Genomic DNA, 23,335 nt, shown 5'->3' with positions numbered 1-23,335 from the left:
TAACCTCCTTGTTTGCAATATGTTTGTGTCGATGACCATTTTGATAGGGCTTGCTTTTAGATCCATTTTTCCCTTAAACAATCTCCTTTCCTCTATTCTTCTAATTGTGATCTTCGTTCCATACGTTGGGGGTCCAAGGGCCTTTGTCTTTGGATGGTGTAATTAACTGCCCCTCGCTCCTTGGGGGTCTATTTGCATTTTATTTTGAAAATGTGGGGTCAATCGATGTTTTTAAAAATTAAGAGGCTACCTTGGCATGAGGAGACAAAGAGATTTTCACATTTAATGTGATTAGGGGGCAATCTCTAGTTCTTTAAAGTAGATGGGGAAGACACAAAGGGGGAGATTCACCTATTTATTGTGCGTGAGGGTCAATCCCTAATTTGCACAATATGTAGGAGGAGATTTAAAAGAATAGTTCGTTCCATTTATTGTGCTTCGGGGTCAGTCCTTAATTGGCACAAATAAATGGAGAGAATCATGAAAGGAGAGACATATCTTGCAGATAAAATCTTTTCTGCATTTATGACATGTCTCCCCTAAAGTCAACCCTTGGTACCTATTAAATCACCAAGGAATGAGCTCTAGACACACTTGATTTTTGGGAGAGAAAGGGAGGAATACTCATGAGCATTGAGAGATTAGGAGCCCAACATTTAGTTCTTTTCAAGAAAGGAGAGAACTCACATTTGATTGGAGAGAAAAAAAACCTCACACTCGACTTTCTTATCCTCCTCCTCCATCCCAAGGTGCCATTCTTTCATTTTCTTTCGTTCTTCCATTCTAGTCTTTATTTTTATTTAATTATTTTTTTTGTGTTAAAACTTTGATAATGTTTTTCAAAATTTTGTTTGTGAGATGAAACTTTGATCATGCATATTGAGATATCTTTTGTGTGGTAAAAATTCAAACAAGTTCAAAGTAAGTCCTTACTCCGTTTTTTAAAATATTTTTTTTCCCTTAGCCCAGTTTTAAGACTTAATCCCATTGAATGAATTTCGATTGAATTTCAATCTGTGCCAAGAATCCTTCTCCTTTTGTTTTGAAAAATTCTTCTCTTCTTGGATTTATTGTTATATTTTTTTTTTCTTTCTTTTTTCGAGGTTAGAGAGATGGCTGACCTAACCCCCCCTTTTATACTTTTATTTTTTAATTCTTTATTCCTTTTTTTTTAGTTTAAAAATGGCTAAAAATTCCCAAAATACAAAAAATAGAAAAATCATAAAATACCAAAAATATATTTACAATAGTAGTTTTTCCCTATTTTCCTTTTATTCAATATACTTAGTGTACTAGAAAATCCAAATGAAATCAACAAAAATGTAAAAAAAAAAAAATTCAAAAAATAGGGGAAATTCTCAAAAGGATAAAAAAATAGAATAACTCCAGAAATAAATAAAATCTTGGAAGATGCTTGAAAAATCAAAATCCTCATGGTGGCTTGTTAGAGTTTTTTTGTAGCAAGTTTTTTTTTAAAATTGGCTGATGATGATACCCTTAGTTCTTTTCCAAAAGCACCATCATTTGTTTCAAAATCATATCTTTGTTTGGAGCATATGCAAATACAATGTTTTCAAAAGGAAAAAACTTCTTTTCAAACATTGACTTTCAAATTCAATTTCTTTTCAAATTCATCCTTTTGAAAATAAAAAATCGATTAATAACTTTCCCTCTTCGTCATTTCAAAATTTGAAATTAGTGATTTTGAGTCCCCCTTTCCTTTCGTTTTTAAAATTCTTTCCTTTTGAAAGTCATACGACTTTATAATAAAGGTTTGATGGTTCATCCTTGTTGACTCTATGAGTCTGATCTCGTTTTGATTATGACAAAACCAATGTTTCTCACCTGTGCACTGAGCTTCTTGAACAGGTCTATCCTTAGCATGCACTGTTGGTAGGAACTTAAGCAAGCCATACAGACTATGAAGATCAAGCTTCATTTATGGCATCTGAAGAATCAAAAGAATGAAGACCTATTCTCTATTGTATTTGCATTCCTTTTTAATTGGTTTGTAATAATTGATATGGTCTGTAATAATGCATCTGCATGCATGATAGGATTTAATGTTCAACAAGACCATAGGGACCGAATGACCTTAGGGCAGTCGACCGATGCTAGGTTTTTGGGTGTACTTGAAAAGACCTTAGGTCCCAACACATATGCACTAATAAGTTCCCATATCACTTACATAATCAGAGGAATTAATTGAAGCAAAAAATTGAACTTAATTTAAAATCTTAAGAGAGGTCGGGCGACCGAACTTGTGGCGTTCAAAACGCCTCGGGCGCCCGAAGCGTGGACAAGTCAACATGTTGACTTGGATTCGGGCAGCCGAACATTTTTGACTGCATCTTCCACAGGCGACTGAATCCCCGATTTGACACCTTTTTACCAACTCGGGCGCCCGAATCCCACGTTCAAATTTGCCCCGGGCGACCGAATTGGCAAGTTCAGGCACCCGAATTGCAGACAGAAACATTCTGTTTTTTGTTCAGCCGACCAACCCTTACTTCGGGCACCCAAACCTTGAAAAAGTGAATTTTTGAGTGTCTATTCGGGCACCCGAACCTCAGACCGGGCACCCGAATCTCGCGGGGTAAATTAATTTTTACTGAAAAATTAAAGGGGTTAAATAGGTTTAAAATGTTAAACTCATTTAAAATCTTTTTAATAATGCCCATTGAGTCCCCAACGGTCATAATTTTGCCCTTGCCTATATATATCTTCTCATTTGCAAAATTAAGGGCTAATTAGCAAGATCATTAAGGAAAAACTCTCTCAAACTTTCAAAATCCCATTTAGCCCATACTACTTCCATACACTCTATTTTGCTATTCCCTTGATAGATCAAGTTCCCAAAAGTGTTATTGAGTGTTTTACATTGCTAAAACTCTCATTGCTTGTTGATTGATTATTTTCATTGAGAGTTCTTAGTTAGGGTTTTCCCCCTGGTTTAAACAATAAATCTTTGAGCGGGAATACCCTTATAGCTAGTGAGTCTTTGCATCTTGATTGCAAGACTCATCAAGCTTGTGAATTTTGATTTGTAAAAATATTATTTTACACAAGCTTACATATTATATTTGATATTATTTTTGCCAGCTTCAATCCAAAATATCTATTGTGCTTTACATTTAGAATATCCTTGAGATATTTGATTTGGATTGTGCTAAATTTCCTTTAATCATTTGTGTGTTGAATATCTTATCTTGAATCAAAGGTTGAACTCTCACATGTACATATACTCACACATCTTAGAGAGTTTACATATTGGATCTCACCTGAGCATTAAATTCATATCATCTGTGAGTGTATATTTGTTTGTGTTGTATTTTGGTACATATTTGCTTTACATGAAAGCATAATCACTGTACCGGTTATATTGAGAAAAATACTGTTGTATTCCATGCGTGGCTTGAGGGGACGGTAATCCAGTCCGATAAGGATTGTTTGTAAAGATTGAGGCCAGCCCTGTGCTAATTGACCTGATTGTTAAGGTGCTGCTCCACCCATTAAGTGAGCCTTAGTGTAATCCTTGTGCAGGTGTGCCAAGGTGGAGACATAGGCAGGATTGGCCGAACTCCAATATCATATTTGGTGTCACATTTACATTTCCTGCATTATATTCTACTGTGTGCTTGATTTAATTTTCTTGCTGAATATACTGCGTATCTAATAGACACAGAATTGCATTGAGTTGAGAAATACTGAAATTGCGTTGTATGCTTTAAATATTGGTAAATATTTCATATCTGCAATTTCATATATACTTAGACTGCCCCTATGTTGTGTAATACTGCTACTAGACTGATTGACCTAAGAAGGAATTTTTAAATACCAATTCACCCCCTCTCTTGGGATTACACTAAAGCTAACAATCCTTCTGTCCCAAAATCATACCACTATTGGTGTTTGGTTTGGGTGTGCAAGGGAAACATTTCCTCATTCCCTTTTTTGTTTAAATTTCTTTCCTTCAGAGGCCTTAGGGCTTTTCAATAATAGTCCCCGGGCCATTCCTTTTGTCACAAAACATACAATCATTGGTGCCTGATTTGGGTGTGCTATAGGGAAAGAGTTGTTATTTCCCTTTCCTTGGATTTCCTTTCATTTTTCTTCCCTTTTAGGACAAACATAACATCCAACCAATAATGACAACTGTTCATAAGATGCCTAATACTTATGCATAATTAGGCTTCTGAACCCACTGCTCTTTTGTAGACCACCATTAGGGTTTTATTCATTTTCTCTCTTCCCTAATCGACGAAGTGACGATTCTGCCTTAATCTTATTCTCATTCTTCCATCCTAATCTTCACTATGTCGCACTTGGACAGAAATTGAAATTGTTGAAGTTTGAAGTAGGGCAGTTAAGATTGATGCAAAAGGGTCTTCATATTTCACGTTTAAATTTCTTTACATTTTTTTTCCCTTTTGTAAATTGATATTATGCGCATGAAAAATTGAGATCATTTAAGGGGTTTATGAACAGCATAACAACAAGAAGGCACTTTCTGTAATTGTTTTTTTTATTTCCCCTCCCTTTTTGGATAGAAAATAAAATATATTCATTGTTCATTGTAGAGAAACTCTTTAAAATTGCTATTCAATGCTGTAGAACATGAATGAGCCCTCTATATAAAAACATGCATAAAAAAAAATAGGTGTACACACATTTACACAAATAGAGTACCCATATTCCAACCCCCCCCCCCCCCCCCAAAAAAAGAACAAAGAAAGATTCTCAGATGCATTGGCTATGTTTTACAGCTTCAATGTGACATTTTAGTATAATACTGTATGAAAATGTCTTGATGTGACCACATAATTGCATAGGAACGCATCATGGAGGTGTGGAGCTTGGTTTGAAGAAGGCAGCAATCAGAACAGCCGGGTTTCAACATTTAGATTAACATCATGTTGCCTTTCCATACAATTTATAAACCATCTTTCAGTGAGCTTGATAATGCAGATCATCTTTCAGTGAGGTTGCTTCAAAGCATTAAACCATAGAAGAAGTCATGCTCGAGTCCCAAGTTTTGAAGTCCCATTCCTAGAAGAGCACTGGCAGATAAACTCTGGATGTTATGTTTGAGGAGATCCCATATTCCTGACAAAGATACAATGGGAGAAAAACAAATGAATACATCGTAGTCCAAAGCTTCTCTCTCTCTCTCTCTCTCTCCTTGTCTGCGTGTGTGTTTTCAATAATCTTTGGGCACCATTACGAGCCATAGAATGCTTCTTGTTTACCAGAGTTCCATATATTCACAGAATCAGCCTAAATTAGGTCTGGCTCAGTAAAAATATACTGGAGCAGAAAATCATATCCATACTGTTTAAGAGTTGAGTTCAGAATTCTCACCTCGTTTCTGTGTATTCCTTTGTTCTTTGGGAAGAAACATGGTAAGATCCTTTTGATTTGCATTGTCCATAAATAAAACTTTACGAGATCTCATTTCGTTTCGGCTAGGTATCATTCCTTTCTGTAACTGTTGGCAAGAGTCATGCAAGTCTCCATTTTCTTTGTCTTCCATTGCCATTTCAATTGGCACTTGTTGATGGTGTAATTCTTGTTCAGAAATTGGGATGTAGAAGCCAGAATTTTCTCTTAGGTCATCAATAGTATTATCATTATCAAATGGAGTAAAATGGTCAGATCCATTTTTGTTGAATGAACTGTGTGTCTCATTTGCTATCACCTCCACAGTTGACATTCCATGTACTCCATATTGATCTTTTTCACTAAAACTATCATACCACATGTGAAGTGGCAAAAAGATGCTCCTTTTGTTGTCCTCTATAAGCAAGTTCTCTACTAAACATTGTGTTTGTATCATTATCTTGCCATGAATTATATGAGGGGGGGTGGAAGTACATCTAGACTCTTTATCAAATAAATTCCTTGACAGTGCAGGTGTTCCTTTGGTCATCATTTCTGACATGGACCTTCCATTTACGCACTCTTCAAATTTTTTCTCAACTTTATCATGGTTGACAGCCTTTTTCTTTGTAAATTTATGATTATGCACTTCCTTGTCATGTAATGTTTCTGCTTTACTCCATTTACACACATGATTAAGCTCTGTGGTGGGAATAGAAAGTTCTTGTTTACTCCTATGAGTGTAACCACTGGCACTGGGTTCACCCTTATGCGAATGAAGCCAATTGTCCACTTTCATGAATTTTATAGCTTTAACTTCATTGATCCTTTTGCTCCCATTTCCCTTGCTGCAACTGAGGCAAGACTTTTGATGACCTGAACTTCTTGGTGATATTTCCTCTTCTGGGAAAACAACAGTTTTGATGTCACAAACAGATGTTTCTAGGCTGCATTCTGTTTCATTATCAGCCATGTATTTCATGTGAAGATCTCTCAAACAGCTAGTTCTGGAAATACCGCACTCTGAGTTGTATTCTGAAATATTCCTTACTGGAATAGTCTCAGACCTCGCATGATGAGATAATGTCCTACTCTTCCTTTCATGGACAAGAAATCGGTCTTCTGGAGTGGTGTTAGATTTTTTTCTACTGCAAATAGTTGGCCTCATAAATCTTGGTGGTTGTGGTGATGATAATGATGATGCCTTAACATTCCCATTCCTGTTATTCATTTTTTCTATGCTATATTGCGGCACTTCAGTAGATAAATGGAAAGCATCCACTGGTTGACATGAAGATGGTGGTACCCTAGTAAGATTCTCTAATCTCTTATTCAATGTCTCGACTTTTCTTCTAATGTCATGGCGTTCATCTTCAATGTGTTTCAGCTTCTGCTGCAGAGTAGTCATAGCAACTGCCTTGTTGTATCTGACTTCCTGCATTCCAACATTTGGACCAAAAGATCTTTTATAACACATAAATTTACGAGCAGTTGTGCTTTTTCTTGGGTTTCATATGACTAGATTTGGTCACCGTGATGGGAATTCTTGCAAACTAACACTCCGCATCCGAATAACTTGTTTTTTAATGTCATGAGTTGGGTATCAATGCTAAAATACTGATTTTTCTTAGTAAATGTACTTCCATGCACTACTACGCTTTTCTAGGTTTGTAAAATATATGTGTGTGTGTATATATATATATATATATATATATCAGAAAACCATGTGATCTTAATGTAGCTACTTCAGAACCTGAATACCTTATTTAATCTCTGATTTCTAGCAACTTCTGGCATGACTGGATTCTGTTTTCTCTTTTCAATCATGTTTTGTGTAGTTTATTTTCACTCGTTTATGTTATGTTTTCCGTCCTTGAGATCATGTGGAATTTGCAATTCATGTAACTTGTCACTATCTTATCATATGTAAGAATGGTTAAAAACAAAAAAGTCTGACGATCATAATCATGGATATTCTTGTCCTGGGTTTCATAAACAGCACAAACCGTACCATATCAGATTGGACACTCACATCATAAAGGTTGTATAATTATTTAAAGGATAGCACAAGGAGCTAAATTTTAAATTGACTTACAGTTGGTTCCTCACATGCTAGGTGAATGCTTCTCACGCGTATTGCAAAATTTAAAGAACACACTGTTTCACACAGATCTTCTTCTTTGGGACTGATGTGGACCAGCATTAATGTTTTTGAGTCCTCTCCTGAAGATAAGGATACAAATTAGTAAATGTGAATGAATCTGGAATGGAAAAAAAGAAGAAGGAAGGATAATTTATATGTGCCACACACACTGAAAGAGCACAGGTGTCTTGATCGGTTGATTCTTGCCATCTGGCGAGCAGACATTTTCTTGGGATATATTCCATAATTATAGCCATGGAGAAGAATGGGTGCAGGTTCAATTTTCTTAGAGAATACCCTTTACGTGGCCGTTGAAAACCAAGAACAGGCAATCCACAGGTTAACCATATACATTGTAAAGGTGGGGGGACTTGTGTTTATTATCTCTATCTTAAGTATAACATTTATGGACAAATCACCACTGACTGGTTCACGAATAAGAAAAAATAAACAGTAGTAACATGGAGTTCAGTGAAAAGCTGCTTACCGAGGGAATCCTTAAGAATTTGTGTGAGCTTGCTATTCCTGTCAAAAGTTAAAACTTCTAATTTAGAGTTTGCCGTTTGATGCTGAAACTGCCACTGATATTTCTGAGAGATGGGCTGAAACCATGTCTTTATTTATTTGTTTTAGTTTTTTTTTCCCATGTTCAAATCTTGAAGTAAAGCTGACAAATTATTCACTTCATTTATTTCTAAGAGAGTAGATTAGCATAAAACATGTTTGTTTTTTATGAATGCTCATTTCTTTTGGTGGCTTCCAATTGGTGATCAATTTTGAGCATTGACTCTTAGTTACCTACCTGTATGGTATGTGGCGTGCTTTCCTTTGGAGAGCATTGATGACGTCTCCTAGGGCTGATAATGACAGGTTGATGGCTTTTCCTTCTTCAAATCTTCTACCCCGGGCCTTTGTCTTTAACAGACGCTCACTTCCACCAAGGTCAACCATCCATATCTTGTTTGTTTCTCTTTGCCTCTCAGGAGCATCAAAGCAAGTCATTGCTATGCGAATCATGCTGTTGGGATCAGCCCAAAAAAAGGCCAACTTATAGCCTAGTAAAATATTTTTATCGTTCATTGATTAAGCCAATTCTCAAAATCACTGGACAAAAAGCATAGGACAGCTATCTACTTTAATATCTTGGTTTTGTGGCTTAACACTGCTTTTGGGTCCTGTTGAACTGAATTGACTTGCCTGGACCTAATAAATAAGTTCAAGAGCATTCCTTGACTACTAGCTAAAGAAAAATATAATTACCAGTGAGATCTGCTTGAACGAATATTAGAATTTGTAGAAGCAGTTGATCTGAACCGGCATCCTAATTTATAGAGCCTTAAAGCTTGCTTGAAGTCGCTCACTTGGATGGTGACAAGGTTGTCAATCTCAACCCCTCCTTTTGGACGTGTTTGGATTGCAAGCCTGTACATAGGTATATATATAGGATTGCATCAGAAAATATTCCCTTATTTAGTGTAAGCATTCAATTGGTATTTGAGAATTATATTTTGTTAATGAATTGAAGTATTTCAGGACTAAAATATCTCATGTTGAATTTTTTAATAAAATGTAGACATTTTGTCAAATGGATAGTGGCAGAGTAGCTATAATCACATTCTTCTCAAACTGTGAGCTTTTTTAGTTGGTGAATAATATATAGAGATGCGCCCATGTAGTATGTGCATTTGCATGCATGTACATTTCCAGTGAAGATCCAGTATGATGTAATTTTATTTGCCTTTGTTTTTCTTTGAAAAAGAATGGCATCCAATAACCCAGAGAACTGTGTCCTTGTATGTTATATAATAAAGAAACAAAATAGCAAATTAAGTGGTGAATCAGTTTGCTTATCCTTGCCAAATAAGCGGTGAAGGAGGTGGATGTGAAATGTAGAACGTTTCTTTGAGACGTACTTAATTGCTTCGAAGGAAAAACAAATGTTGGCCCTGTTGCTGGGGAATCACTGTGCTGGCTGGCAGTAATCCAGCGCATACCATGAACCAAGAATTAAGAGGAAAGAGTGAAAGTTTTAACAATGGATCATGTCAGGAGGAAAATCTTTCTGGGAATTTACTGAAATGGAAATAAATGTATGACAGCTATATATGGTTATGGGAGTATATGAGCAGCAATCAGCAAAGAAGATGAAAGGTAAGGAAAATATGCTTGTATACAATTGTACGAATTCAAACATGCATGGAGACAAATTATTAGTAGTAGATGATGCTGGGAATTCTTACTCTGAGAGTGTCTCTAAATTGTTTGAAGTCTGGCATAAAAAAAGGAGGTATTCACAAGGAGAAAAATTGTGGGATGCCTCGGAAAGGGATAGTGAATTTGATAGTGAGTTTGCTTGTGATAGTACTGGTCTATTGTTGAATGAGATTCACGAAAATTTAGAATATTCTGATGCATTGGGAGATATTTCGCATGTGCCCCGTTCTCCGCTTGAATCTAGTTTTGAAGAGGGGGTTTGGGTGATAATTTGGCTGGGAGTAATGAGTGTAAGGGTGGGGTTCTTCCTACCCTTGTATAGAAGATCAATGAGCAGGATGTTGCTGTCTGAACTCTTTTGGATGGAATGAAATTGCTGTTAGTTGGTCCAAGAGGAAATGCAGTTCAAGTGGATGGAGCTAGAAAAGTGAGAAAAGATCAGCGGGAATTAGCAAGACTTCAGAGCTCCATAAATTATGAAGGGAAGGGTTTAAAGAGGGTTGTTATTTTTTTATTTTTTAATTTTAATTTGGATTTTTATTTGTTATTTTTCCTTTTATTAATTCCTCGCCATGGGGATCTCTTGTCCTCTCCTAGATTGCAATTTCTCTCCTCTTTCTTAATATATTTCTTTTGCTATTAAAGAAAGAAAGAAAGAAAGAATGGCCACCTAATGTGAATATGATGTGGTTTATGAACCTTCGGCCCCCATCTTTTGGAAGAAACAGTTTGACCATCACTATGTGAGGGAATAGATTAGCATTTCATTTGTTGGATTGATGAAGTAGGGTTATGCTTTGACCTGGCGAATAGAAGCAAGTTTTGTGCTTTAGCCTCATGTTGTTGCAAAGGTGTTATGGTGTTTTATATGGTGCAAGATTTTGAGCTCGGAGAAATGGGCAGTTTTGTGAAAAAAGAAAAAGAAAAAAGGTGTTTTTTATTTTTGGATATATGAGACTCCTAATTTACAAATCTATGTTTTGTCCCATGTTTTTCCAAAAGGTACTTTTCCGTGGGTCAAAATTTTTTGACTCAAATGTTGTGTATTGAATACCCCATTGAGAAAATGATGCCTTCCATTAACATCTGCCGAGCAGATGTAGTTCAATATGTTTTAGCATTTAGCAAGGAAAATGGAGGAAGCTTAAAACTTCAAAGAAAATTGATGAAGCTTGCTTGGTGGGTTTTGAGTGGGTAGCTGAATAGCGAAATGGTGGTGGTATCTCTTTTTCTGTAAAATGCCAATGTGTTTGGATGAACTTGCAGTTCTATAGTTATAAATATTATTTTGGGTAAAAAGACAACGATCTCCCTTGAGGCGAGACAAAAAGACAACAAAAATCCCTCAAACCTTCCTTGAGATTTTTAAAATTCTACGTATTTCTTTTGACATTTGATTTTGGGAACACTCGTACCCCTAAAAAAAATCATCTTTTTTTTTTGTTTCAAATACAAGGAAAGGTTTATGTCTTTTTAGTAAATTTTAAGAATTGTTGAAATCTCAATGGAGGTTCTTGGATTTTTTGAATTTTATGGGAAGGTTTTTCTCTTTTTGCCAAACCTCAGGAGAGGTTAGTGTTTTGTATTCGATTATTTTTTAGACAAAATTTGGCTGGCCTATCTTGTCTACATATCAAATTTGAAAATTTGACGTTATTTATTGTAGGGAGTACAGATTCTTTTTTAATAAGGAAGACGCTTGAGCATTAGACCTTGAGACTTCAACATTTCTGGAATTGAATTCATGTTTTAAGTTGATAAATTTAATTCTTTGATTTTAGGCATGCTGAAGGAGGAAGAGAGTTTGACTTTGGAACAAACTTGTGAGTGTTTGGGATTTGATTTGAAATCAAGAGTTTTGTGCTCTAAAGCCTTGTGTTTGAAGTATAATGGCCTCAAACCCCTTGATTTTTGAAATTGTGATTATTTCAATAGCCAAACCGTAAGATTGGATTTGGTTTTGTGTGATAACTTTGTTGCCTTTTGTATTTGAAACAATTACAGGTCTAAGTGCAGGTTTTAAATCTCCCTGCGCTGGCCCTGTAGCATTCTGCCTTCTCTGTACAGCACTGATCCAGCCAACAGGCCTAAAGAGAGCATGTTTTGTTTCTCAAAGCGTGTTAGTTGCTTTCCTTCAATTGAATCCAAGTTTATACTTCTACAGATTGCGAACTAGGAAGAAAGAAGCGTCAAGGATAACTGAAATACTAAAAATTTGTTTTGGTTGCTCACTTACAAGCCTGTACCAACAATTCGTATTTTAAAAGAGCTTTGATTGCAGTTGAGTTTCCCGACTGGCTTAAAAAACTTGTAACCCTGATTTTTAGGGTTTGACAATTTAACTACTAGGCAAGCTTTCCGAGTCTATAATTGGATATTGGAAGAGGTTACAAACTTAAGACCTCTCAAGTCTTAGTGGAAAGAGATATTCTTGGAATCTCTGCAATGTTTTTCGCACTAACGAAAGGGAAAAGATCCATTATTTTTATTTATTTATTTTAATTTAATTTTTTTTTTTGGTGGCAATTAGACTAAGATTTGTAAGACGACTGTAGGGCCTTCTTATTAGCATATACGAAATCTAATTTCAATAGGAATAAGACAAAGTATATTAAATGTAATCTCAATAACATAAGGAGAAGTAGTTGAGAGAAGATTAAATTTGATAACCAAGGAATTATTAGCATTAATAGATTTGGATATCTTGAATAGCGGAAGGGGAAATCGAAGAAGATGTAATACATAAAATTAAAGCAAGTTAAGTAAAATGAAAGAGTGCATCGGACATGTAATGTGACCATGGAATACCCTTAAAATTAAAAGAAAACTTTTATAAGACGGTTATAGGGTCGACTATAATGATTCCCATGTTTGTATTTTTAAAGTAAAAAGTAAAAAAGGATAGAAAATTTATTCCAACCAAATTCTTCCTAAATTTTTTGTTTCTCTTCCTTTTCTTTATCATTATCCCACATGAATCTAATTTAAATGGATGAGGATAAATCATTGCATAGAAATATTAGTATGTATTTTATAGTTTAGAATGTTGGGCAATTCAAAAACATGTACAAAAAAAGTAAAAGTTGCGGAAATGCGAATGTTAAGGTGGATGAGTAGTATAACATTGAAAAATTAACTAAGAAACTAACATATATATAATAATTTAGGCACAACACTAGTTGAAAATAAGATAACAAAGGACCAGCTTAGATGGTTTAGCCGTTTAGGCATTTGAAACATAGATCTAATAGAGTATTGTGAGGATAAGTGAGTTAATTATTGTTTTTTGCATGAAAAAGGAACATATCTTGGAATGAGGTTTTAAGGATTTAATATCTCTTAATCTAATAGAGGAAAATGTTTTCAATCGAATGAATTGGAGAAAAAGAATTCATATAACCGATCTTATCTAATAGGACTTAAGGCTCGTTGTTGTTGTTGTAATTAGGCCCGGTAATTTTTAATTTGAATTTTAATTGTTTTTGTGGCTTTTGCTGGAGACAACAGTTCATAGGAAGCAATTTCGTAATTAGTTAAACCATCTGGCATTATGTAAGGCTAACTTCACACTAACCTCTCCCACCAGAAAATAAAAGGAACTGCATACTCACGGTGATGGCAGAGGATCTGTGGCACTTGTTGATGGAGGGACGAGCAAATCTTTGAGATTTCCCAAGTAAATCTCAAGCATACTGAAACTGAAGAGAAAAGCCTGGTTGCTATCGTCTGCCTGTTTAAACAGAGCCTCAAGTGTGCGGTGCACTACACCTGGATTGTCTGCGGTACCTTCCTATAATTTTTTGGCCAGTAAGACGTATTGTTAGAACAGTATGTATGCACCTTTTTCTTGCATAATTAATGTGCAGATGTTAAAAACATGATTCTTGTCAGTCAACTCAGTGCTTCATATGAGTTATGAAATATATTTTTAAAGTTTATTAAATAAAAAAATCTGTAGGGAGCTTAAAGTTATCGCCATTCGACGTGGAGGACATAAGTTCGAGGCATGAAAATAGTCTCTTGCAAAAATGTAAGGTAAGACTATGTACTATAGACCCATTTCTGCTTTGTGCATTAAGCTACCAAAGAACCTATTTGAGTGAATAGAACAATTATTTATCTTTTGTATTTATTGTGAGGATGCTCTTGAGTCACCTCTTAAATTTTTTATTTTTTATTTCTTTTTTTCAAAAAGAAGAATCAGCCAGGCCCCAACCCAGGGCATTCCTTGGAGGTTGAGGCTTTTGAGTCCCTAGTAATTTTTATACCATTAGGACTAAAACTGTGGTTTCTTGTTAGTATTATGAGTTGCCTTCTGTGCCATGTATTAATCCTCACCATTGTGAATGTTTTCCCTGTGCCAGTCTGTCCATATGCAAAGATGCATGCATTGTAGCCGTCGATGGCAGATTTGATGACTGGCTCGATCTCTGAAAATACTTCATCTGAAAATATTCAACCAACAAATTTAGAGAGCAAGATCTAAGGAATTTTAATTCTTGTATGAGTTATTAGCTCATAAAAACTTGGCCTTTCTGTTTTGTCTTTTAAATTTTTTTATCAATCTAAGAAACAAAATTATGATGGAAAATCTTAAAGCACCTTGTGATGAATCAGGGTTGAAAACCTTGTCAAAGTTGTAAATTTTACTCTTATTCTCAGCGAGTGTCAGCAGCACATTACTTGAATCCAATGCTTTTACCATACTTAATTGACTGAAACTCTTCCCTAGTGTGATCGGTCTTACACGACAATATACACGAATATTCCCTGCAGAATTGGCAATAATGAGAGAATCATTTATTATTATTTTTCTCTCCCGAAAAATTTTTCTGAGTATTATTTCCAGTTAGTGCAACTTTCTAATCAACGACACCATGACATAATACGCTGAACAAAATTCTTAAGACAACTTTACATGTTTTAGGTCAGTCAAATCTGTTTCTTAGAATGATTTTATAATTTTAGCTCGTAGGTTTAGCTGAAAATTATTGGTAAGTTGAAAACTTGACAAACCTTTCAAGTCCAGAAAATCATTTAGGACTTGCCTTCTCTGTATGTTCAACTGGTTTATGCGTGAAGTCAAGGCAGCCAGTTCATCTGTTAACAAGAGTAAATAGAGCATGGATGATGTCACAATTACAGAAATTTGAAAATATGTGTTGAATTTTTACCAGGCCGGCAGAGACATTAATGTACGTATGAAATCATGAGGCATTACCTTCAGTCTCTGCAAAACTGTTATCAAATGAATCTATTGTTGCATGGTTTTCTATATTTGAGTCACCAGACTGCTCTTTTTTAGGGGGTAAGCTTTTTACTATCTCACAAACTGAATCTGCCCAGCTGGGGGTAAGATTTGTTGTTGAGTCTAACAGGGAATAAATTGTTTCAGTCAGATTGCGAACCGATTGTCTTGAATCCATAATCTTCGACTTTTAAAGATATTTAGCTGTGAAGGTGAGTCTGCTTCTCTCCTCGTTCTCGAGCGCTACATTCCACGTCCATGCCCTACAATTTTTGAATTTGTTAAGCAGAAAAAAAAAAAAAAAAAAAAAAAAACTGAGATGGGATAAACCACCCGATACTAGAATGAATATGGTTCGAAGTATCAAATTGTCTCTGCAACATATAACATATATATATAGCTTAAATGGAGTTGTGGAGAGTGAACTGCTCTGTATTTGAGCGGATTGATATGTATACTCTGTCCTCTGAGTGGAAATGTGACGTTTATGGAAAGGTCATGAAAATCTTTATTCTTTTTCAAGTTGAAGCCTTCTAGTCAAAAAAACGAAAGATATCTGAAATTGAAACACTAAACTGTTGAATACATCATTTGAGGGTTATTTTTCCCACCAGCAGCAGCAGCAGCTACAAGGCTTACTTTCAGACCAGTGAGGTAATCATCGTGGCTCCTTCTTGTGGGTTCTCTGAGCATAGGTGAGTGAACCGGATATGCTTCCTTCTTTACTTTCCACCTTAAATGACTTTGTTGAATATGTTGATCATTTAAAGGCAGTTTGTTAGGGCTGCCCTGCTGGTAAAATTTTTGTTTTAATGGGTATTGCACATATACCGGCCAAGTTTAATTTTGTTGTTTTGAAGGGCATCATTGTCCTCCCTTTTCTAGCTTCTTTTGGTTTATATTTATTGAAACCTCCTCAATCTAGCTTATTTTTTTTTCATTTTTATAAAGATTAAAGGGTGTAAGGAGTAGTGCATGTGTACTAATCAGTGCTCTTCCAAGCTGGGTACCTGGCCTGATCATTGGTAAGGTTTGCTTTGGGTAATACCAAAAGGAGCTAGCTAATGAGAAGGAAGAAGCAGAAAACATATATGGAAGAACAATGTATTTATTATTTTTTTAACACATACAGAGTAAAGAAAGCATGCATACATGCATGTGTATGATCTCGAAAGAATGTGATGGAGAGAAAAAGTGGTACCGCAGTAGCAGCAGCAGCAGCAGCGGCACCTGAGAGTTGATATATCTCCTTAACTGCACAGTTAGCTAGCTAAGCTGCAGGCTAGGGATCTCACTACACAAAACACAACGAAACATTTCACTACTTTTCTTCTCGGCATAATATCCTAGCTGAAGAAGCTGATCCAATTAAGTTGATTCAGCTTTACTACCATAAATATGAATGGTCTTTCTTTTATTAATTATTGATGAATACTCTCACCAACCATTACCTCTTTCATTCTCCTTCAATGTGTTGTTGTCTTCCGTCTGTCCCCTTCTCTTAAGCACGATTGTTTTATGTGTGCACACTACGCCAGCATACACCAATCGTCCCCCGCATAAGAAAATTCCCTCCCACCCATGACAACCACTCCCACCAACAACAACATCAAATAAGCATCAACTATAATCAATCAAATAATAATAATAACAATGATAGTTATAATAATTATGAATTAGGACATAATTACTCAATTAGAAGCTACAAGTTGGGTTTAATGACTATGCAAGTCAGGTGCTTTTTCAACCCAATGGTGTCATTTAAGCATATTGGGAAAGTGAAAGGGAAAGCTACTAATTAAGATTGCATATTTCGTTGTGGTAAAAGTAAAAACAGGTAAGACATTGGAATGAAAGCACAGTGGACCAGTTCCTATTCAACAATGAACACTTATTGGCCATGCCTAGGGTCTTAGAATTCGGTGGCCCTAACACATGATTTTGATATTTGATTATTGACTTGGAGGTAAGGTCGTTTAACTTGGATATGAGTGTATAGTTGTCACAAGGTTGTAACGTTGTGGTTGGTCAGGATAGTTTTGATTGTGGTGTTCTCAAATTTAAGATGTATAATCATTAGATTCATGTTGGTTACTTGTATGTGGCTGAGATTACTTCAAAGAATGACTCTTGGGGAACACCAGATGTGCATCCTACCTCTCCTAATATCTCAATGGGTACTGAGCAACCTTGAGGAGTGCTCAAAGGCAGACTCTTGATATCCTTGAGGGGTGTCTTAGCTTTCATGTGAGATTGAGACCTCCACGAACGATCCATTTGGGAATGGGATCATGCGGTTCCCTCTGGCCGGAGGTTTGGGTGTATATCCTTCTTAGTTGTTGGCTATACTACGGTTGGGCAGCATCATCTAAGATTCGGTTGTACTGAGCGGATAAGAGTTACCCCTGTACTGGTAGAAGGTGAGTTATTTACCTTATCGCTCGAGCCTAGGTTCCATAGTGATGATCTTAGTTGGTTCAAGTGCAATCATGTTGTGAGACTTGACTACGAGATTTTACATTTGAGTGTTTCCTTGGATAAGAATGAGTACGACTAGGATGGACCTGGTATAGCCTTGTCGCTACATGACATGATTCTTTAACACTTTAGAAGAATTTTGGCGAGATTGATTCTTGTTTGGCCATTGTGAACTCTACATCTATGACACCATGCTTAATTACTTTAGGTAACAAAACATTTTCAACTCGCTTGGTTTGTAGAATAATTATTTCTTAAAATAAATTGAACTATAGTGAAATTTTTGGGAATAAAAATAATAGCAATTATTGTGTATTCTTTATTGTTTCATTCAAAATATAATGAGAAATAAGTATATATTTTAGGGTGAAATTTGAGAATAATTATTCTTTATTTATTCCTTTTTATAGACTTAAAAATTTCACATTGTTATTTACTTAATGATATCAACATAACTTTTTATATGATTAATTATAACTAAATTATTATAATTAATTTATTCCTAGAAATAGATATTCCATGAACTAAAAAGTGTTATAAACTATAGTTTATATCAATTACTGTAGTAAAAATAATGGTTAAATGAAACTGAAGATAGACCCTTTTACCTTTTTCGCATTTTTTTTTTTCCTAGGCATTTTGGCATCTCACTTGGCAAGTGATCTTGTCCCATGAGAAGGTAAAGGTAAAGGTTTGTTATGTTTTGAAAATTTTAACAATGAAGCATTTGTTTAAGTTGAGTAAAGGGAATTGCTTTTTAATATTACTAGTGTGGTGCTAATGTTGTCATTTTTTATATTCAACTACTTGAATTTAGACTTAAGTACACTCATATAAAAAAATAAAAAATAAAAATTAAGAACAATGTTTGTATATGGTCTCTAATTTGACCCACTTCTTCATCAAATAATTTATTTTCACTTGTAAGAACATTAGGTAAAACAATATGATCAAGTCTTTGTTACACTTCTTTATAGATATAAAAAACTTGTTTATTTTTGTTGATAGCACAAAATTGACTGAAATCATTTAGTAGTTCTCAACATGAAGCCATCAAGGCCTCGCTCAAGTATAAAATCAAGTTTTGAGATTTCATAGTTAGTTCAAAGATCCTTTAGTACCAACAAGTTTGCAAAGAAAAATTGAAGATTTAAGTTCAAAATTGTTGAATTATAAATAGCATCTCATATATTAAAATGGTAACTCAAATGTACATGTAGATAATAATTGTGTATTCAGTTGCTCCAACTCATTTCAGTAAGGAATTTTGTTTTCTTTACATTCATTTGACCCTAGTGAGTCATTTTGTATTAATTAGTCTAATTGAGAGTGTAATACAACCTATGCCAATGTTTTATTTGATGTTGCAACTTGGATTTACAACAAATTACAAAATATAAAGGAATCAAGTTTTCTATCACACATCAAACAAAAGAAAAAAAAAAACATGCCTTTGATTCTGACAAGTAATAGTGATTCTTATACGAATGTAAACAATTTTGACAACATTATCGATTGTATTAGCATGTTGTGTTGAGAATTCCACTTGTGAGTTTGTCCCACATTGAAAAAATTGAGTGGATGATGGGTCCTTATATACATGGTTGGACTCAAGACCCAACAGACTTAAGCTTTTGGGTCAAGTTAGTGTTCACTCAAGTGTATCAAGCCCACCCATGGGCTCCTCCAGTGTTAACAAGTGGTATCGGAGCTTGGTTCATATAAAATATGGAAGACAACGTAGGTACTATGTGCAAGCTAACAACTTCAAATTATTCAATTTGGAAACCAAAGATGGAGGATATTCTTTATTGTAAGGATTTATTTGATTCGATTGAGTCGGGTAGCAATAAGCTGGAAAAACAAACTAAGGCTGTGTGACGCTCCGATTTTTCATACTATTTTTTTTTTCATAAACATATAATCACATATCGGCCATGTCAACACCTTTGATACCACATTCACATAACCCGACCCGAAGAGGGTACCGAGTACGTGTCTTTATCATTTACACAAACCTAACAGCGAACGTTATTGCATATATATATATATATATATATATATATATATATATATATATATATATATATATATATATATATATATACATACCACAACGAATACACATACCAGAGTATCAACCATCCATAAATACAGGTCTAACAAAAAAACTCTAGGGGAACCAAACCTACCTAGCTCAAAACACTCACCCTGTCTACTCAGGGTATCGACACCCCTCTATCTCGGAGCTTTATCACTAGGTCTATCTCGGTTTCCTGTAATATTTAAATGATTGAATGAGACACATCTCAGTAAAACTGAATAAATTATCTACAGTGTGTGGCAGTATGAGATTCATTATATCATAACATATAAACATATCAGTGATAGTATCTTCTAAGAAAATATACCATTTCCACTTTTACAATCGTATAGATATACAACACAAATTTTCATAAGCTTTTACTTTCATTTCCAAAATCATTCATTCGTAACCCAAGTTTACCAGAGAAGCTCCCGAGAATAGGGAAGCTTACCCGCCCATACAAGTACCTTCCCTTTGCCCTGATATCGTTTGGATCCTAACTTGAATAACTCAGGTTCGGCAACAACTGATATTTATCAGAGCACTCACCTTACTTAGTAAGCCCTCATGCGGTGTGTTTTACTTCGCTTTACTTATTTATTATTAACTCACGCTATTTCATTTCTCATTTCCATTCTCATTTCATTTTCATTTCCATTTTCATTTCCTTTGAAAATTTGCTCCGCGTAGGTTGTAGAGAATCTTCCTAGGAACCTCGTGGTGGTTCCTGATCGTCAATCCGGGCTAAAATGAAGCTGAAATCAAGAAGGGAAAGAAGTGAGGTCATAGGTTTGCATGAGAGAGAGAGAGAGAGATACTTTGTCTGGTCAAATAAAAAAAATGCTTGAGGGACTTTCATATATTCAGCACTGCAGAGAAAATCGTCGTCGGATTTCTATTAACCAATTTCCTTTCCAAAATCCGTCGCAGATTTTTTGTTCCTTCTAGAAAATTGTCGCCAGTTTTCTCCCCCTTCCAACCAAAAACCTCCTTTTCTCATTTATTTTTATTATTTTATTTTCCCGAGTCTCTACAAGCTATTTGGAAGAAAATGCATAGAAAAGCAGTTGGCAAAATCAGACAGTGGGTGAATAATAGTGTTTTTCATCATGTGGCTTAAGAGACAGATGCCCAAATACTTTGGAATAAGTTTGAGAGTCTTTATGAGAGAAAGATTGCTCACAAAAAAGCTTTTACAATTAGAAAGATTGTAAATTTGAAGCTTAGTGAAAGAAAATCTGTTACTGAGCATTTGAGTGATTTCTAGAATTTGGTAAACCAGTTAACCAACATGAAGACAATTTTAGATGATGAACTACAAGCTTTGTTGCTATTAAGTTCTTTGCCTAATAGTTGGGAGACTCTTGTAGTATCTCTTAGCAACTCAGCCCCAAATGGTGTGTTGACCCTATCGTTTGTTAAAGATAGCTTGTTCAATGAAGAGACTAGAAGGAAAGAAATGGGTACATATAATACCCATGTACTTGTTACAGAAAATAGGGGGAGAAGCCGATACAAAAATAAAAGGGGTAGAAGTAAAAGTAGAAGCAAGTCAAGGTCAAGATTTAAAAATCTTGAGTGCCATTATTGTAGTAAAAATGGTCATATCAAGAAGTACTGTTACAAGTGGAAGAAAGAAAATAAAAGTAACAGTGACAAGCAAGAAAAGAAGAATCAGGATAATAATGATCGTGTTGCCACTACTGTTGGAGATGATTTCGTTCTTACTTATGATGATAATGTAATTAGTGTTGCCTGTAATGAAATTAGTTGGGTGGTTGACAGTGGTGCCTCTTTTCACGCGATATGAAGGAAGGATTTCTTTAGTTCATATACTTCCGGTGACTTTGGAGTTTGAAGATGAGAAATAATGTTGTGGTACCGATAGTAGGCACTCGAACTGTTTGCTTAAAGACCAACAATGAAACAAAATTGGTGCTCAATAATGTCAGGCATGCTGCTAGTGTTCGTTTGCATTTGATCTCTCCTAGAAGATTTGATGATGATAGATATTGTAACTTCTTTGGTAATGGAAAATGGAGACTTACCAGAGGAAATTTAATTGTGGCCCGAGGTAATAAATTTTCTAATTTATATTTTATGAATGCTTCTATTTGCTTGAATTCTGTAAATGCAGTTGATAGCGATATCACATCAGAGTTATGGCACAAGTGACTTAGTCACATAAGTGAGAAAGGACTTGATTGCTTGACTAAGAAGAATTTGTTTCTAGGCTTAAATTTTGCAAAACTAAAAAGATGTGTTCACTGTTTGGCTGGGAAGCAGAAAATGGTTTCATTTAAGAGTTATCTTCCTTCCAGAAAAATAGAGTTACTTGAGTTAATTCATTTAGATGTTTGTGGCCCAATGAAGGTAAGGACACTTCATGGTGCACTTTATTTTGTTACTTTTATTGATGATCATTTAAGAAAACTCTAAGTTTATGTTTTGAAATCCAAAGATCAGGTGCTTGATATGTTTAAATATTTTTCAGGCTTTAGTTGAGAGAGAAATAGGAAAGAAGATAAAATGTATTTGCACTGATAATGATGGCGAGTATTGTGGTCCATTTGATGTGTACTATAGACAATAGCGCATCTGACATTAGAAGACACCTCCTAAGACTCAGTTGAATGGTTTTCCAGAAAGGATGAATAAAACACTGGAAGAGAGAGTCAGATGTTTGCTTTCAGAACCAGAACTACCGAGATCATTTTGGGGTGAGGCATTATATACTGTTGTTCATGTAATTAACTTGTCTCCTACTATTGCGTTGCATACTGATGTCCTTGACAGAATCTGGTATAGGAAGGATGTTTCCTATGACCATCTACGTGTAGAAACTTGAACCTAGAAAATAAGGAAATAAATAAAGCAAAAAAGAAAGGAAAAATTAAAAAAGGGCAAACAGCAGGGCTCGCCGAAAAATCCCCTGCTTTCGTCGATGAATGTCCTTCTGCAGTTCATCGATGAAATTTAGGCGTCGTCGACAAAGAATTACCAAGAGGAATTTGAACCATATGGTTTGTCGACGAACCCTTTCTTTCATCGACGAATGTTCTTCTACGATTTGTCGATGAAGGTCCCATTTTGTTGACGAATTGTGCCAGGTCAACGACTTATAAATGGGTTTTTAGGTTGCTTCTTCATTAAGAAATTTCATTTTTCTTTCTCTCTTTTTAAACCTGCACCCCTCACTCTCTTTCTATGACTTGTCAATGTTCGTCGCCTGATTCAATGATCAGAAGCCGCCACAAGCATCTAGAAGAAATTCTCTACAAGTCTAGTGGAGCAGATTTTTTATCTAGGCTTTCCAAGCACCACTCCAAAACTAGGGTAAGTAGGGTATTTTAGAATTTTATTGTTAATTTGGAGTATATGGGGCCTAGGAAATGTTAAATGAGGAATATGTAGTGAGTTGAGTTGATTAATTTGGGGAAAATGTAATTTTAGGGTTTTGATCTTCGAACGTTGTAGGGTGTGGATTTAGGGTTCCCAGTAAGCCAAGTAAGAGGATTATATTATGTCAGTTAATTTTGAAAGGTGGACTGATTAAATTGCAATATATGATTTTCTGAACGAATCAGGTATATAAAAGGGGGGTTTTGACTGTTATATGTTTTGGGGAAAATTAACGTGATTGGTTTGAAATCTCCTATTTTCTATAAAATAAATAGTTTAAGTTAACTAAAGCCCTGGAGATGCTCAGACCCTATTTTCAGCAGTTTATGTCTTTCCCCATCAGTTTATTTTAGTTTTGATTTATTAGATAAAAATTGTGTGGCAT

The 23,335-nt window shown here is 35.2% G+C and overlaps 1 protein-coding gene across 1 annotated transcript; it reads right to left on the bottom strand.

Annotated features, from left to right (window-relative positions):
* Positions 1 to 5,335: 5,335 nt before the first annotated feature.
* Positions 5,336 to 16,373, bottom strand: LOC131148465 (kinesin-like protein KIN-14B). Its single transcript, XM_058098161.1, has 11 exons — positions 16,186 to 16,373; positions 14,958 to 15,247; positions 14,753 to 14,836; positions 14,339 to 14,506; positions 14,075 to 14,181; positions 13,348 to 13,526; positions 8,783 to 8,944; positions 8,325 to 8,540; positions 8,010 to 8,047; positions 7,475 to 7,602; positions 5,336 to 6,814 (listed from the first exon to the last, which is right to left on the bottom strand). Exons 2-11 carry the CDS (start codon positions 15,160 to 15,162, stop codon positions 5,336 to 5,338), a joined length of 2,766 nt encoding a protein of 921 aa, XP_057954144.1. The 5' UTR covers positions 15,163 to 15,247; positions 16,186 to 16,373.
* Positions 16,374 to 23,335: the final 6,962 nt, after the last annotated feature.

The sequence above is a fragment of the Malania oleifera genome, chromosome 2, assembly GCF_029873635.1.
Source record: "Malania oleifera isolate guangnan ecotype guangnan chromosome 2, ASM2987363v1, whole genome shotgun sequence".
Taxonomy (NCBI): domain Eukaryota; kingdom Viridiplantae; phylum Streptophyta; class Magnoliopsida; order Santalales; family Ximeniaceae; genus Malania; species Malania oleifera.
Note: the sequence above shows the minus strand (reverse complement) of the source record. Positions and strands in the feature narration are given on the sequence as shown.

What these genes read in the sequence shown, in the direction of transcription:
- LOC131148465 (XM_058098161.1), bottom strand. Translation starts at nt 15,162, where the DNA reads ATGGATTCAAGACAATCGGTTCGCAATCTGACTGAAACAATTTATTCC. An exon ending in TGATTTTCTGGACTTGAAAG is followed by an intron (nt 14,507 to 14,752) that starts GTTTGTCAAGTT and finishes CCAATTCTGCAG; the next exon opens with GGAATATTCGTGTATATTGT. An exon ending in CAACCCTGATTCATCACAAG is followed by an intron (nt 14,182 to 14,338) that starts GTGCTTTAAGAT and finishes GAATATTTTCAG; the next exon opens with ATGAAGTATTTTCAGAGATC.